At 46.4% G+C, this 16,712-nt stretch overlaps 1 protein-coding gene across 1 annotated transcript in view; it reads right to left on the minus strand.

The window, feature by feature from the left end:
• The window catches only part of B4GALT1 (beta-1,4-galactosyltransferase 1), a 46,814-nt gene that overhangs the window by 20,183 nt on the left and 9,919 nt on the right, over positions 1 to 16,712 (minus strand). The window contains exon 2 of the mRNA XM_037036137.1: positions 1,157 to 1,392. Within this exon, the coding sequence (XP_036892032.1) occupies positions 1,157 to 1,392 (236 nt within the window). The remainder of the gene's footprint in view (positions 1 to 1,156; positions 1,393 to 16,712) is intronic.

Raw genomic sequence — 16,712 nt, forward strand, 5'->3', positions numbered from 1 at the left:
AAATTGGATAAATTTGAAATTGCCTAAAAGTCTGACATCTAAATGGGGGGTTTTATTTTCTAAAAGGGAAACACAGCCATAGCTGGTGTGGCTCAGTTGTTTGGAGCATCATCCCATAAACCGAAGGACTGCAGGTTCAATTCCCATTTAGGGCAGCTGACTTACAGGTTCTGTCTTTGGTTGGGGCACACCTGGGGGATGGATACTTCTATCTCATGTGGATATTTCTCTCTCACGTCGATGTTTCTCTCCCTTTCTTTCTCCCTACCTTCCCCCCTCTCTAAAATCAATGGCCATGCCCTGACCAGCGTGGCTCAGTGGTTTGGGCATCATCCCGCAAAGCAAAAGGTCACTGGTTCAGTTCAATTCTCAGTCAGTGTACATGCCTGGGTTGCATGTCAGATCCCTGGCTGGGGCATGCAAGAGGCAACTGGTTGATGTTTCTCTCTCACATTGATGTTTCTCTCCATCTCCTTCTCCCTCCCCTCTCCTCTCTCTAAAAATAAAGAAATAAAATCTTCCAAAAAATAATAAAATCAATGGGCATATCCTTGGGTGAGGATTAAAATTTTTTTTAAAATACACAGGTACCTAGAGACATAAAGTAATCAGTGCTTTAACTGGAGAAAACTAGAATTATTATTTTTCTCTCAATTTTGTTGGAAGACTACTTTCAGAAAAAAGAACCAAAAACTCTCAAACAAAATATCCCAGCAATTTCCCTTGCCTAAAAGAGTTAATAGCCCTGGCTGGTGTAGCTCAGTGGATTGAGCGCGGGCCTGCGAACCAGACGATCGCGGTTCGATTCCCAGTCAGGGCACATGCCTGGGTTGCAGGCCAGTTCCCTGCAGGCCAACTCCCAGCAGGGGACGCACGAAAGGCAACCATACATTGGTGTTTCTCTCCCTCTCCTTCCCCTCTAAAGATAAATAAATAAATAAAATCTTTAAAAAAAAAAGAGTTAATAGCAACAACCAAGTACACTGTATGTCATTTAGCTTATCTACACTCATTAAGAAGGTAGTACCACTGAGTTGTAAAACGTCACATACCTAGGAAATCACTTCTTTTCCTTCTAGACTCATTACTCTCAAATACTATACCATATTTACACACACACACACCCCCATTCTCACCCCATCTCCCCAGACCTCACCTGATTGATAACATAAACGCCATAGTCCAACTGCTGCCGTTGGAGGATTGGGTGCAAGTAATACAGCCAGTACTTGAGGTGTTCCTGCCGTCTGCGGAATGGAATAATGATGGCCACCTTGTGGGGAGAGATGCAGTCCTTGGGGGCGTAGCGACCGCCCACCTTCACCTCAGGGTTCTGTTTCGCCAGAAGCGTCAGGTCCACGGGCGCCGTAAACTCGATCAGCAGGGGGCCAACTAGAGGGGTGGAGGGAAGAAGTTAGCAGGCCACAGGACTCGCTCACTGATTTGCAGACGTGTCAGATAGCTAGGCTGCAGGAGACGGCCCTTCCAGACAGGCAGCAGGGCCATGCAAAAGGCACTCATGCACAGTACCCTAGGTACTGTGTCTAGCAATGGTGTGACCACCCACTGCAGGAAACTCACACCAGGCAGACCTGGATAGCTGGTCACCCTAGGAAGCACTCACCTAGGCAGGACACATTCCCTTCAGAATCTATGTTTCCCAACTGTAAAACGAAAACGGGCCAATTCCTGCTCTGATGTCTGGACAGGAGGTTAGAAGGACCAGAGAGCATGCAGAAAACACACTCTCAGAGATTCTGAGGCTGAGATCTAACTCTGCCACCCCCCCCCGCCCCCCAGTGTGTGGCTTCGACAGGTTCTTTCTGAACTCAGCCTAATTGAGAAAAGGGGCATGAGTGTGCACAAGCACACACATGCGTGTGTGTTGGACAGTTCCGTGTTGAGAAAACCAGAAGGCAGCCTCATGGGTTGATGCACAGGAGAAACAAACTTGATGGGAAGGACTGGAGGAAAGGAGATCCCAAAGGAGACCAAGGGGGAAGAAGAGGTGAAAACAGCTGGAAAGAACATCAGAGAAGAATGCTTAGGAAAATTAAGGAGTGAAGGAATAACAGGGAATGAAGAAGGGAGGAAAAGTCAGGGGTGGCTGCAAAGTGTCTGGCCTGGGAGAACATGGCTCCAGAGGAGAATGAGTCGGTCAGAGAGCCTTTTGGCTTAGATGAAAAAACTAATGAGATGCAGATGGTGGGTTTTTAGTTAGTGGCAAGTTAGGAAGAAGGAAAGGCAAAGGTCAGGATCCAGACACAGGCATGGAAGTCCTTGCTTCCTAAACATAAACAGGTGGAACTGAGAGAGAGCTGCTGGGGACGGCCCCTCACACAGCAGAGATGGTGAGCGCTGCGGGAAGCTGACTGGCCTGGGGACACACAGGGATTGGGGACAGAGTCATTGAACCAGGCCCCCAGTATTCCCTGTAGGCCAGACTTGCTCAGTGGAAAACTATGTCCTGGTCACACCAGGGTAGGAACTCCGTCTACTAAATCCTGCCTCAGGAAAGTCAGGACGTACACAAGCGGCTCTGAGAAGCTGTGCAACCCAGAAACCCCTCTACTCTACGTAACCCACCCTCTCCCAAACCTACTGGGAAGCAGTAACCTTTGTGCCATCTGATCAGGGGCACACTTTGAGAACTGTTACTCGAGTGTAACCACCTTCACCTGTAAAGCAAACTAGTCACAAGAACAAAGGAAGGAACCTACAGAACAGAGGTGAGAACGCTGACCACAAACTCAGAGCAAGTTCACATGCTTGTGAGACCAGTGTGCAGCCCTGTCACCCTGTTCAGCAATGATGTGTGGCTCTCCAAGTGCCCCTACCCCCAGAGATCACTCACTCTCCTGAAATGAGACAGCCCGAGAAAGCTGTGACTCTTGCTTCTCTGGCCCGACCACAGGTGCCAACTCACCTCCTCTTCCCCCCGCCGCCCCCAGTCCCCCACAGCACTCCACTCACCTTCTCTCCCTCCCGCGCTGACCCAGTTCCACCATCATGGGACCTGTTCCCACTCATTTTCTTCTGAGATACAGTTCTGATCACTACTCTCCCGCTAAAAACCTCCGATGGCTCTAAGGCTGTGTCGCCTTGGACAAGGAAGGGCTAAATCTCTTCACTTGGCAACAAGGCTCTTCAGTCTCAGCTCTACCCCCTTCCCCACTCATACAAACCAGGCCTATGACCAGTCTTCCCGTGGCCAGAGATGCCCTTCCTCTTTCTTCTAACAGCCGATCCTGCACTTGAAAGAGACACCAGAATTTTAGCAGCAAAGCCCCAAATTGGTCTCAACCTTTTCCACTCTTCAATACCACAGAGCTCAGAAAGCAGATCCCCTGCGGGCAGGAAGGGAAGCCTCGGGGTCCCAAAGCTCTGTTACCTTCCTGGCCATGTACCTCCCTCTCTGGAGGGACAGGGGCCTCACAGATCAGTCCCTCACCTGACTGCTGGCTCCAGTCTCCAAGAGTGCCGTCAGAGGAGCGGGCTCTCGGGCTAAGAAAGGGTGAACCCTGGAGTGGTTTTTCCCAAAACTACCATCAGGATCACTTGAGGCAGTTTGTAAAAATATGAAATCTCAGACTCTCCCCCCAGAGAGCCTGACTCAGCAGATCTTGGGAAGGACCTTGGGAAGTGGATAATGTTAACAGAGCCCAGGTGATTCTGTTTGCACACATTGGGCAATAGCGAGCTGATCTTCCTATCCTCACAAGTCTTGGGGCTTTCAGGCAAGGAGGGTCCTTAGGGTCTCCCACAACTCACACGTCAGGGAAGACATGTGAGTCTTCCTGCTGCACAGCGCACTTGTGAAAAAACATGAGAAAAGATCTGTCATTGGTCTCTTCTCACTTCAGAGGCCCCCACAACATCTGCAACCCCCCCAGTCCCACTGCACCTTTGCTTCTCAAGATATTGCTAAACATAACCCCATTTTCAGGAACACAGGAGGCATCTGGACTGTCACCCTACAACTTGCTCACACTTTCTGAAACCAGCCCAGAAGACAGGAATTCATATTTGCCCTGCCTAGCTTCCTGAAGCACACACCTGCAGGCTGGTCTTAGTGGTGCCCCTTTCAGGAGTTCCACAGGGTGGTCCTGAGGTCTCTTGGACAGAAGAAAGGATGTCTGGGCCCTGGTTCAGCTCCAACAGTGTTTTGCTGGATGATCTATCTTTAGGCAAACACCATCTGCTTTCAACATACTGGCTTCCCATTTATAAACTGCAAGGACTGGAATTCAACCTGCTCCAGAAGAACTCTTATCTGCCACCACCCCCATGGGCTCCTCCAATGGCTCGTGTGGAGCCTTATCATTGAACAGCCTCTCTGCTCACCCGCCTGCTTCTCTTTGCGCTCCTCACAACCCCTATCATGTCTCTAACACATTAAGAGCACATTGATGCCTGGATCCTGCCTCCCCTGCCCAATCTGGCAATTCCTGCCCCACCTTCTCTCTGTAAAGCCTCCACAGCTCTAGAATCCTGTGGATCACACCTCTGAGAGTGGGTAGCACCTAGCAGTCAATGGCAGCTCCAGACCTGGAGCAGAATGCCTTCTTGGATCCAGTGCCAGCCAGGTGGCCTCCCCGAGTGCCCTGCAAATCTCCTGCCAGGCTGCAGGGATTGCCCTCTGCTGTCTGCCTGGCCCAGTCCCAGTGAGAAAATCCACAGAGCTCAGACTCCAGAAGGGCAATGACCAGCTCTGCCCAGAACCTTGAAGAGCTGCTACCAGGTCTCACAGCCATTGCTTGAGGCTTCTGGGAAAAAGCAAAAAACGGAAGGCTTTGTGACAGTCCTCAGGCTAAGCCAAGGCTCCCTTGCTGTGAGGCGCATGGCGTATGCTACCACAGGCCCTCGGCCCCGCTGGGCTGGCTTGTGTGTTTTCTTGGCTCTGGGAGCTGGGAAGCAGGGTTACGTAAGCAGATGAGCAGATGTGAGCCTGTCCTTCACTCCCCCAGCTAAAGCCCTGCCACGTGGGCCTCTCAGCTGGGAGCCCAGGTCATGGCCTTGCGTGTAAGTCGCTCAATAACTTCAATGTGTGAGGCTCAGCTCAGACAAATTCCACTGCTCCCTTGCTCAGCACGGCAAACCCAAATACACACACGATTCTCCATCAAAAGCCCTGCTAATCTACAGCCAACCCAGCACAGACTCCCTGCCTCACTTTCTTGATAGCTAGACTAGCTGAATCCTCTAGCCTCAGCAAAACAGGCTGGAACATTGAGTCACTGCTTCCCAACTGACAGCCAGTTCTCCAGACACAAACCTTGGCCAGATGCTGGGTAGGGACAATGTTTCACCAGCTTGGACAAAACGGCAACAGTCAGGGGAGTCGTAGGTGGTTCTTCATTAGCTAAATGTAACCAATGTATCAGAATGTCCTTTCCTCTAAGACTGAGACCTTCTTACTCTTTAAATATTAAGATGTCCTTTCTTTTATGAAATAATTACAACTGATTTTGGTGCTGGATTGATTGACTGATTGATTTAAAATCTTGGTGCTGGACTGGAAGCCATGAGTCAAGCCCCTCAGTTTCTTTCTAAATTTTCCTGAGCAGTGAATTCAAACATTTGGGAACTGTGATTCTGTGTTCTAAAAGCTCCCAGCTGGAAGGTCTTCCTTGGCCAGGCCTCAGTCCTGACAGTACATGGCATAGCCCCTCTTGGAGCTCTCTCCTCCCCAACTACAGCATTGTTCCACAGGCACTGTGGGTGGGCCATTTCTCTCTGCACCCATTTTCCAAGAGCTAGATATGCACTGGAAGCTGAACCAGACACTACCAAAACCCCAGGCTTGGGAATGACAGCAATTTGCAGTGGTCACATGAATTCATGGTACCCCCCACGGCCCCTTAGACTAGAAATGAGAAGCACCGTCTACTGCACAGGGCTCGTCCTAAACCTCTCTGGGCCTTCAGGGAACAGAAGCTCTCCAGAGTTCTCCAAGGACTTAGTCATCACCAACCCAACAGCTGCCTGGCCTCAGCTCAAACATCACCACCCCTAGGAAGTGTTCTTAGACCACTCAAGGCTGGTTCTTAGTCTTTCTCCACCTCAAGCACTCACAGCACTACATCCACTCAAACACGCACCAGTTAGTCATACCATGTGCCAGTGATACTGGCATGCAGCAACAGGCTTGAGTTAAAAGGAGGCCTTTGCTCTGGGTGGGGATTGGGGAAGACCAGCAAAGCAGACAATATGGTGAGGGTGACAGTGGTGAGAACCACTGACATGACACAAAGGAAGCGGAGTCAACTCTAGGGCCAGGGAAGAAAGTCAAGGAAAGCTGTGCAGAGATGCAGCTGCCTGAACTGCACCCCGCAGCTCCTACCCAGGGGCTCAGCTCACAGAATTGTGAGTGTCCACTTAGCTGCCATGGACTCAGAGTATGCCAACCAATCTTAGCTGGGTGGATGGCGCACGTCATCCTGGCAACCCAAGCTCTTCTCCCTGCTCCCCTGCCACTGAAGTGACCAACAAAGGGGACTGTGGTAAAGCTTGAGGAATCCTGATGGAAGAGAGTGGAGATAGAGAGCCACCAGGGGGGACTTCTCGAGTCTCGTGTTAACCATTCCTCACTGAGTGTTAAAATCTAACTCACCAAGGCTTCAAAAGTACTGAAAAAGATTTATTTCTTTTTTAAAAATTATACTTTATTGATTATGCTATTCTAGTTGTCCTGATTTAAAAGATTTATTTCTTACTCCAGATGTCCGTGCTATTTTTCTTTATCCTTTTGGGTAGAGCCTTAAAGTTAAACAATAAATATTTAAAATATAACCCAAGGACAAGAAATGTGACTTCCTCCTTCATCCCTTTCCTAATAAGGAAGTGTCTCCCAAAATAAAGATTTCAAAACATATTACTTAGTGACTAGAAAACAGAAATAATCTACTTCTAATGTTACTTGATATGCTTCGGGCATGCTGCACAGGGACACAGTCTCAACACCTACTGTTCTTTCTGCCATTTCAGCACCCAGGCCATTTATTAGACCCTGGGGAAAGAAATCTTTTTTCAACAGGAAGCAGGGCACATTTGTGGTCTCAGATCCCTGCATTTTGGGGCATAGAGAAAAACAAAGTATTTGCTTGAAAGATAAAGGCACCTGTCAGAGGAAGTCTGCGAAACAGAGCCCAGGTGGCCAAGGGCAAGCTGGACAAATTGGGCACAGTGGGGCCAGCTGCTCTCCATCCATCTCTGCTCAGGAGTGGCCCTGCCATGTGCCCAAACTGCCATACTTTGTAGGTCTTCCAAAATATGACCTGAAAACAACCTGGCTAGCAATGGACCACCGATCTCAGTGGAACTGGTCTTGTTTGTGCCCTGCTCTCTCCCCCATTACAAATTCCCACCCCACCTTCCAACAAAGGCCAGGCACTCATTTGCTACTCTCTTTGCTTTCAAAATGCTAGTGAGCCTTCCACCTATTGTAAACATCCTCAAACTGTGCAAGAATCACCTGGGGAAGCCAGCTGCAGACTGCTGGGTCCTGCTCATCACATCTTGGGCTGGGGGCCAGGACTCTGCATTTTAACAACAAGCACTCCAGGTAATTTTAATGTGGATCCCTGGATTATATCTGGAGAAATGCTGGTTTACAGGTTCACTCATTAACCACCACCTCCACCCACCCCCTGAAGCTCTCACGGAAGAGTGAGGTACCAAGGAAGACAGCTTACACTCAGGAACCATTGCACATTTCTCCTTTCTGACAACGTATGTCATGTAATGGAACACATTTCACCTCTGGCTCTTGTAAAGGGACAGATGTCACAACTATCTTGGGCCATATGGCCTGAATGTCTACATTTTAACTCATCCCCAGCCTTAACATTTTTTTCTCTATTTCTGATTTTAGATATGTTGGTCCTTTTTTATGGTGTGTATTCTTACAAGCTATCTCAAAAACCTTTGTGAAAGCTACCAACTGGTAACACAACAATCCTTCAAAGTTCAAACCAAATGTCATCCTCTCTTTAAAGTTTTCTTCAAGCCTCTTGGGCCAGTGATCCCTGCTCCAGATGCCCCAACCATCCTTGATGCTACGACGGGCCCTTCAGGATGAGGGTGCCCTGCGTCCTCCCTCATCTCCATGAGGGCAGGGGCTGTACCCTTCCTTTTTGTGCCTGGGACAGTTACTTGCAAAACAGCATCAACAAACATGGGCTGACCCATACAGCACGGGTTCAACTACTAGTTAAGAAGCTGAGCCCTGACTAGTTTGGCTCAGTAAGTTGGGCACCATCCTGCAAACCAGAAGGTTGCCAGTTCGATTCCCAGTCAGGGCGCATACCTGGGTTGTGGACCAAATCCCCAGTTGGGGGCATGCGAGAAGGCATCCAACCAATCAGTGTTTCTCTCACACATCAATGTTTCTCTCATTCTCTTCCTCCCTCCCTTCCCCTCTCTCTAAAAATAAATAAAATCTTAATAAGAAGCAGCAGCGGCAGAACAGAGCAGGGAACCACCTTGCTTTCAATGCTTGAGAATCTAGATTGTTGTCCTAATACACATCTACAACCAAGGTCACCAAGGGCAAAAATACTTCCCTTTCTGGGCTCTTAAGATGACTTTGGGTCTAGGAACAGCACCTGGACAAGCACAGCCCTGACCCTCAATTTAAAAATAAGTTTCTTACAAGCTCCAGGCCTACAGTTCAAACTCTGTGGCAGTGGAGAGCCTAGTGAAATGTACCGTTTCCTCATCTAAACCTCACACTGTCACATCAATAAACAGACGCTGCACCAAATACCACTTGTTCCTTGACAGAATAACTCCAAACCTCAAAATCTGATGTGGGCTGTGAGGTCACCAGAAAACCCTCACTTAGGCAGTCACTCAGTCCAGCGTCCTGTCACCAAGTGTATCAAGGCCTAAACCTAAGGGAGTAAAGCCATGGTCAGATTCCATCACCTTGAAAGGTGTAGATCCTCTCTGAAAGAACAAAGAAGAATCCTGGCAGACCAGGGCTGGAGGAACCTCCAGAATTATGTTTCAGCCCCATGGTTACACATGGGGGTTTGAAATTGAAGGCCAGAGAGAGTGATAGACTTCCTCAAGAACATTCATTCTTGGATTGCCCTCCCTGCCACAAAAAAAGCCGCCTTTGTTTCCCCCTTATTAATCCTTTAGGTTCTCAAGTTCATGGATACATCTACACAGTGGACAAATCGCAACACATGCCCCTTGACTCTCCCTATGCTGTGCGCATGGAGATTCTATCTCAGAATCCTTTTTAACCAAGGATTCTAGGAGCTACCAATGGATCCCAGGTGGCATAAAAATGAATCTTATTTGACATCACTAACATAAACCCTGCTTAGGTGCATTTCTACACCCCGTGGCCAGGGCTCCTGAATTCTGAGGCAGGGGAATTAAAGGAGAGAATACTGAGAAACCTCTGAAAGTCCCGGCACTGCGGGCAAGACAGTACATTTCTGTCCTGGGGTGATCCAAAACGGTTCTCTTTTCTTTTTCTTTTTAATTTTTATTGAATTTATTGAGGTGACATAGTTAATAAAATTATATACTATAATACATCATTTGTATATTGTATTCTCCATGCAAAGTCAAATCTCTTTCCAGCACCGTGTATCTTCCCTTAACCCTCTTCTACTTCCCTCAAAAGGTTTTCACCCACAGTGCAACCACAGAGATGCAAGGCCCCGAGGTCAAGAACAGTGCTGGGGATCACAGGCTTTTGAAGCCCAGTAAACAGACCTCCCAGTGTTTGTCCACTGGGGAAAATTGTCCCAGGAGGAATTTCTGCTTTGGTTGGTCCTGACCCCAAAACAGATTTTCATCCTCATCCAGCTGTTTCTCCTCCCTCTCTCCCTTCCTCCCTCCCTCTGCTGGAATTTGTGGAAATTGCGCCTGCCCACGGTTATGTTAGCACTACCAGGAACAGCTAGCCAGGCCAACTTGCCTGGAAACGCCACGTCAGCCCTAGGAAGATCCTGCTGCATCTCTCTCCTCTTAGAACTACAGCACTTCTGGGAGGAATGATTTGAACTTCTTGGAAAGGATCAGAAGGACAGAGTCTTGTATTTTACTTTAAGAACAACCCCTCTGGGCTGAGGCAGTCCCCTAGCCTCCCCTGAGGCCTCCACTCTCTCCCCGGAGACAGTCACCAACAGGCAGCCCAGGGCCAGGGTGGCGGGAGGCACCTTTATCTCCACTCCTCTTCTGATCACTTCCCCCCACCTCTGATGTGAGAACACTTTGCTCTGCACCTTCTTAAGTCATTTGTTTTAAAAAATATAGAAATTTGACACACAGCTCTACAGGAAGCAAATGCAATTTTCATGGGAAGCAGCATGGTAGGAATAGGTCACAGATCAGGGTTCAAATCCCTGTACCACTTCTGAAAAGTCACGGGTGAGTTTCACAACCTTTCAACCTTGTCAGTGATAGCACAGTACTTAACACACAATAGACCGATAGCATATATTTGCTGAATATATGATTAATGCTTGCATATGGGGCTCTGCCTGGCGTGGTCAGTGGATTGAGTGCCATCCCAAGAACCAAAGGGTCACTGATTACTAGTGCACATGCCTGGGTTGTGGGACATGTCCCCAGTCGGGGGCACACAAGAGGCAACCATGCACTGATGTTTCTCCCTCCCTTTCTCTAAAAATAAATCTCTAAAATCTTAAAAAAAAAATACTTGTATGTGGGCCTTACACTCCAAGAGGCAAAGTCATTCTCAATAGAACGCAACAGAGGCTAAAGGGCCATAAAGATCGACTGTTTGCTGAGGCGAATCAGCAGAGTGTAGCTGCACCACAACCCCTAAAATGCAGCACGGGTGTCCAACCTTTTGGCATCTCTGGGCCACACTGGAAGAAGAAGAGTTGTCTTGGGCAACACATTAAATACACAAACACTACCAAAAACAAAAAATCTCATCATGTTTTAAGTAAATTAACATGCAATACCTGACTATTTAGTCAGGTGCACTGACCTTTTTTCCCTTAGATTGTCAAACACAAAAACGACAACGGCCAACACAATAGCTGTCTTGTGTGGATGAATCAAAATCATACCAATTTTTTTGTCAGATCAGCAAAAAGTATACTTTTTGGTATGTCACAGAATTTTAGTAGTTTATGTGTGATATGAGATTAAAAAGTGTTAAAAATCACTGCACTATGATTATATTTTGAACGATTTTATTTTAGGAAATACATACCGAATACTCAGGGATAAAGAGGCAGGTTCAGAAGATATCACACATACACATGTATGGAAAAGAAAGAAAAGAGAAAAATAGCAAATATAGCCAAATGTTAACATTTGAGAAATTTAGGGGAAACCAGAGGATATCCAGAAGTTCTTTGTATAATTCCAGTAACTTTTCTATACCTTTGAAGTTAGGTCAAACTTAAAAATAATTGGGGGAAGGTGGGGGAGGGTATGGGGGGATAAATGGTGATGGAAGGAGACCTGACTTGGGGTGGTGAACACACGGTACAGTGCACAGGTGATGTGTTGCAGAACTGTGCACCTGAAACCTGTAAAACTTTGATAACCAGTATCACACCAATAAATTCCATAAAAATGGAAAAAAATTTTTTAACATAATCTTTATTTATAAAATGTGGCCAAAGATTGTATTTACCAAATGTTTATAATCAAGTTAATATCATTCTGAAAGATATTAAATGAACTGTCTTTGAAAATTAAAAAAAAATTTAAACAAAGCTGGGAGAAAAAAGTTACAATCAGAATGAGCTATAAAATAACACTATTTACATAAGTTAAAAATATATGCACAGCCCTGGCTGGTGTGACTCAGTGGATTGAATGCTGGCCTGTTAACCAAAGGGTCTCTGGTTCAATTCCCAATCAGGGCACATGCCTGGGTTGTGGCCCCAGTAGGGGGCACAGGAGAAGCAACCACACATTGATGTTTCTCTCCCTCTCTTTCTCCCTCTCAATCTCAGTAGAAATAAATAAATAAAATCTTAAAAAATAAAACAATAAATTAGTAAAAAATACATGTACAAAAAATACATATGTATATGCTGTATGATCCATTTGTATGACATTCTTGAAGAGACGAAACAACAGTAATGGAGAAGAGATCAGTGGTGGTCGGGGGGTAAGGTTGAAGGAAAATGGGACTTTAAGGGGGACTTTCGCAGTGAAGAAATGTTCTGTATCCTGATTGTGGTGATGGTTATACAAATATATACTTGTGTTAAAATTCATAAACCTATACACTGGAAAAAACGAACAATTTTACTGTATGCTCATCTAAAAAAATAAAATTTAAAATAAAAAATGCATATATGTAAAACAGCAGCTCCCATTTGGCAAGAGCAAAAACGGATACACATGAAACACATCAAAATGGTTACACAAGGTGAGGGGTGGAGAAATGGGAGTGGGAATGAGAATAAAAGAGAACAAATAAATCAGGCAAGAGAGTCCATGATCATAATGGGCCACGTAACAGTTTGATGACTGAATGGGAAGGAAGGAAGGGGGAATGTACAGAGGAAAATAAATAGGGGAGTGGTGGAAAAACGGAGCTAGATGTGCCCTTCCAGCATTTGTACAGGGGAGAGAGACGCCCTGGCCTCCAGAACAAACCAAAGTCCCTAAGCAGGTCTGTAATACTGTGGGGGTAGATCGATCAGCCACGTCACCATCCGACTTCAGAGTACCCACTTCCCTGCTCTGACTTCTGACTCACCAACTGCCTGACTAAACTATGCTTTCCCTCGTAGTGCTGCCTGCAGCCAGAGAATTCTAAGACACGTGACAAGAGTTCTAGTTTCCCCAATAAATCAGAAATTTAGCGTTCCAGCAGGTAAATAAGTCTCCAGGAGTTTTATTAGTGAGTCGGCTGCCCGTCTGATATTCAGTCAGCTCTGGAGCACTGACTGAGTCTGTGGCCCAGTAATACCGGTTACAAGTGCATCACCCCTCTCTCTACTCCTAGAACCAGCCTTTAGGCTGCAGAGAGCCTGCTTCCCCAACAGCCACCTGGGCGGTCTTCCAGCCGGGCACTCCTGGCAACACCTCTCAGGTATCAAGACTACTTTAATGTAGCCAGCTCCAATTTCCTTCTCTAAGGAGTGGGTATAATAATGTGTTCTTTTCAGATGGTGAATGAGAAAACACATGTACATATTTATCACAGTGCTTGACACTAACAGATGATCAATAAATATTACTTTGCCTTCTTACCAACTCCCTAGAACTTCAAAGCCTACAGATTATTACAGCTCTACAACCACAAGTGGCTAAAATTCCACTCTTCTACTCTGATCCACTGTAACAGTGGTAGACTTGGAAGAAGAGCCTGGGACCTCAAAGGGTTCTTTACGTATGACATGTCTTCCTGAAGTACACGAGGGTCGAATAGTGATCGTGTCCATCTTTTACTGTTAGGGACAAGTACTAAAATGTTAAAGCAGCAGCTTAGAAGAGAATACAGATGAAGTTTTTAATCTTGGAACAATAAAGATCTTCGGGGGGGGGGCATGGGCGGAGGAGGCATACTCTTAGCTAAACTTACCAGAGGGAAAAAAAAAGACTCAAATGACCAAAATCAGGAATGAAAAAAGGAAACATCCCCCCAAGCCCTGTAGAATTTTAAGAGAACACAATGTATGACAACAAATTAAGTAACTTATATTAAGTGGATAAATTTTTAGGGAGACACAAACTACCAAAACTGACTCAAGAATAAGTAGAAAATCTGGATAGACCTGTTATAAGTTAAAAATTTGAATTAGTAGTCCAAAAGCTTCCAACAAAGAAAAACCCAGGCTCAGATGGCCCCACTAGTGACTTCTACTAGATATTTAAATACAAATCCTTCACAAACTCTCCCTAAAGTTGAAGGGGTAACATTTCCCTACTCATGTATGAGTCAGTATTACCTTGATACCAAAAATCAGACAAAGACATCATGAGAAAGAAAACTACAGATTTTTTGTCAATTATACCTCAATAAAGCTGGATAAAAAAATACCCTGTAGATCAATACCTCTTATGAATAATCCTCAACAACAAAAACTAAGTAACTGAATCCAACATATAAAAAGGATTATACACCATGGACAAGTAGGACTTATCCCAGGAATTCAAGATTAATTTATATCTTTAAAAAAAAAATCAATGCATAATACACCTTACCAATAGAATAAATGACAAAAAACACATGATTACCATACTTCAACAGAAGTATTTAAATTGTATTTAAATACATATTTATTTATCTTTAGAGGGGAAGGGAAGGAGCAAGGGAGAGAAATGTCAATGTGTGGTTGCCTCTCGTGAGTCCCCTGCTGGGAACTGGCCTGCAACCCAGGCATGTGCCCTGACTGGGAATCGAACTGCGGTTCTTTGGTTCTTAGGCCTGCACTCAATCCACTAAGCTACACCAGCCAGGGCATGAACAGAATATTTAAAAAAATACTAAAGCAGACCGAGCAGCTCCTCCTTATTAGAAATGCACATGAAGTACTTTCCCTGCGTGGAAGCGCTGACGCAGCATCATCTGTGGTGAGAGTGGGTGGCTGGTTGTCGCTGGAGCCCAGGACACTAGGTCACAGTGGCTCCCACTGACCAGGTTTTCCAAGGGACCAACTTACTCCTTTCAAATTTTGACTGTGTCTAGAAAATGAAATTGCTGGAAAGATCAGGTGGTCATGGATTTTGTCCAGTAAGACACAGTCCTGGTTCCCAGGGTCCACTGAGAGTCACCCCAACTCTACCTGACTGGCCTTCAAGGGACAGCACTCTCCTGTCCTGCAACAGAGCCATTTAGCCTCGCTGAGCAGCAGTACGTGGCTACATTAGAATTCCCAGGCAGGCAGGGACTCTAGAGAGCATCCAAGCTAACCCTTCATCTCGTTTTATAGATGGGTAAACTGAGGCCCAGTGAGAAGATGCGATTTCGCTCAGATTACTCTGTAGGTTGGCACCAGAACTGGACTGAATGGCTTGCCATCCTGGCTTTCAACACCAGCCCCTGAGTAAAGATAGGATGTCTACAGGTCTGTGCCTAAGTTTGTCTAAACACAGTAGGCACAGGTCGTTGGATATTCCAGGCTAAGCCCATTTACATCCAGTCCCCATTACTTTATTTTTTAAAACATCAACGTGTGGTTACCGCACTGGGGACCTGGCCCACAACCCAGGCATGCGCTTTGACTGAGAATCAAATTGGTGACATTTAGGTTCGCAGGCTGGCAACTCAATCCACTGAGCCACACCAGCCAGGGCCGTCCCCATTTTTTAACACCCCTTCTCACTTCCTGAGGCTCCAACTAAAATCCAGTGCTCCCTCCAGCTCCTCCTCCCGACCACTCAGCTACCTGTAATGACGGTGTCTCCCCAGGACACTGATAAACAATGTCTGCCTGGTGAAGGGAAGACTAGGGGTCACCACAGAATCCTGGCATGCCTGACACATGGCAACACACACTCCAAGTTCCCAGGATTGTGGAGTCAACAAAATGAGACCCCTCTCCTTGTGGCCTGGGGCAGGTGCGCTCACCTATAAGCCAGGAAACTGTCTCTGCTAACCCCTGGTTCCACGCTAAGTCCTGTCCCCAAAGTGTGGTTACAGCCTCATACCTTTCCTTCCTGTTAACTCTACCACAGGACAGATGGATAAAAACTGCATTTGGAGGAAATTATACTCTGCGGCCTACTGTGTCGAACGTGTGTCTTCTGTGCCCAAGGGGATGGGTTAGGCACTGATTAAAAGACAGACTATTGATGTTGCCACAAACCTCACCTCATTCAACACTCTTATCAGCCCTCTGAGGTAAGGATTATCTCCCCACTCCACACAGGAAGAAAGTCTTGTCCTGGGCCCCCAGGAACAATATGCTGGACAGCAGCTCTGGTCTGATTCCAAATGGACCCAAAGGTGCCCTAGTAATAAGCCACAGCTGACTGCTGCGGAATGTGGCAGAAGAGACAACATATGGAGTGGTTACAAGATGAAGGGAACAGCTGTCTCGAGTTGAATGCACCCCGTCTGCTGCATTTGTAAGCCTTTGGTCACTGAAATCACTAGCTCTAAAGTCATTCTAATAACTTCTGCAAGTCAGCAGTTTATCTATAGAAGGGGCATGTGCATGGAGGGTGGCTATAGAGACAAAACTGGCAATTGATATTTGCAGACCTTGGGTTATTGATCAACCTAATTTACCCAATATTTTTAAAAGCCTTTCTTCGTTTGGGCCTCTTTTCTGGATCCCATAAACCAGGGCTGTCAGATCAGTGTTCGTGCACTGGGGTTAAAGGGTCAGCTGCCCTGGCTAGCCCATCAGAACCGAACTCAGTTCTATGTGTGGCAACACGCAGCATTTCCAGCACCCGACCCACAAATTTTTAGATCAACACCGTTTTTAAGCCAGGTTTTCAAAGCCAGACTATAGAGAATCTTCCCCTATTCTGTAAGTTTGCCTCCGTAAATGAAGGAAAAAGAATAGGTTTTATCTTGTGTAAATCAACTATTGGCAAAGATATTGAAATAGCCACCAGTAAGTCTTTTGGGGTACAAGAAACCTCAGCAGGAACCAGAGGCAAAGGCTAAAAGGAAAAGCTTCAAGTCTGGAGTGGACGCAGGCCCTACACAGGGGACCTTAACATAAGCACAAGGCCCAAGGGCTGGGCGTATTTAAGTGTGAGACTCCAGAGAGACCTGACTCTCCCTGGGAATT

Source organism: Sturnira hondurensis, unplaced genomic scaffold, assembly GCF_014824575.4.
Source record: "Sturnira hondurensis isolate 20B ecotype Veracruz unplaced genomic scaffold, ASM1482457v3 Scaffold0022566, whole genome shotgun sequence".
Classification (NCBI taxonomy): domain Eukaryota; kingdom Metazoa; phylum Chordata; class Mammalia; order Chiroptera; family Phyllostomidae; genus Sturnira; species Sturnira hondurensis.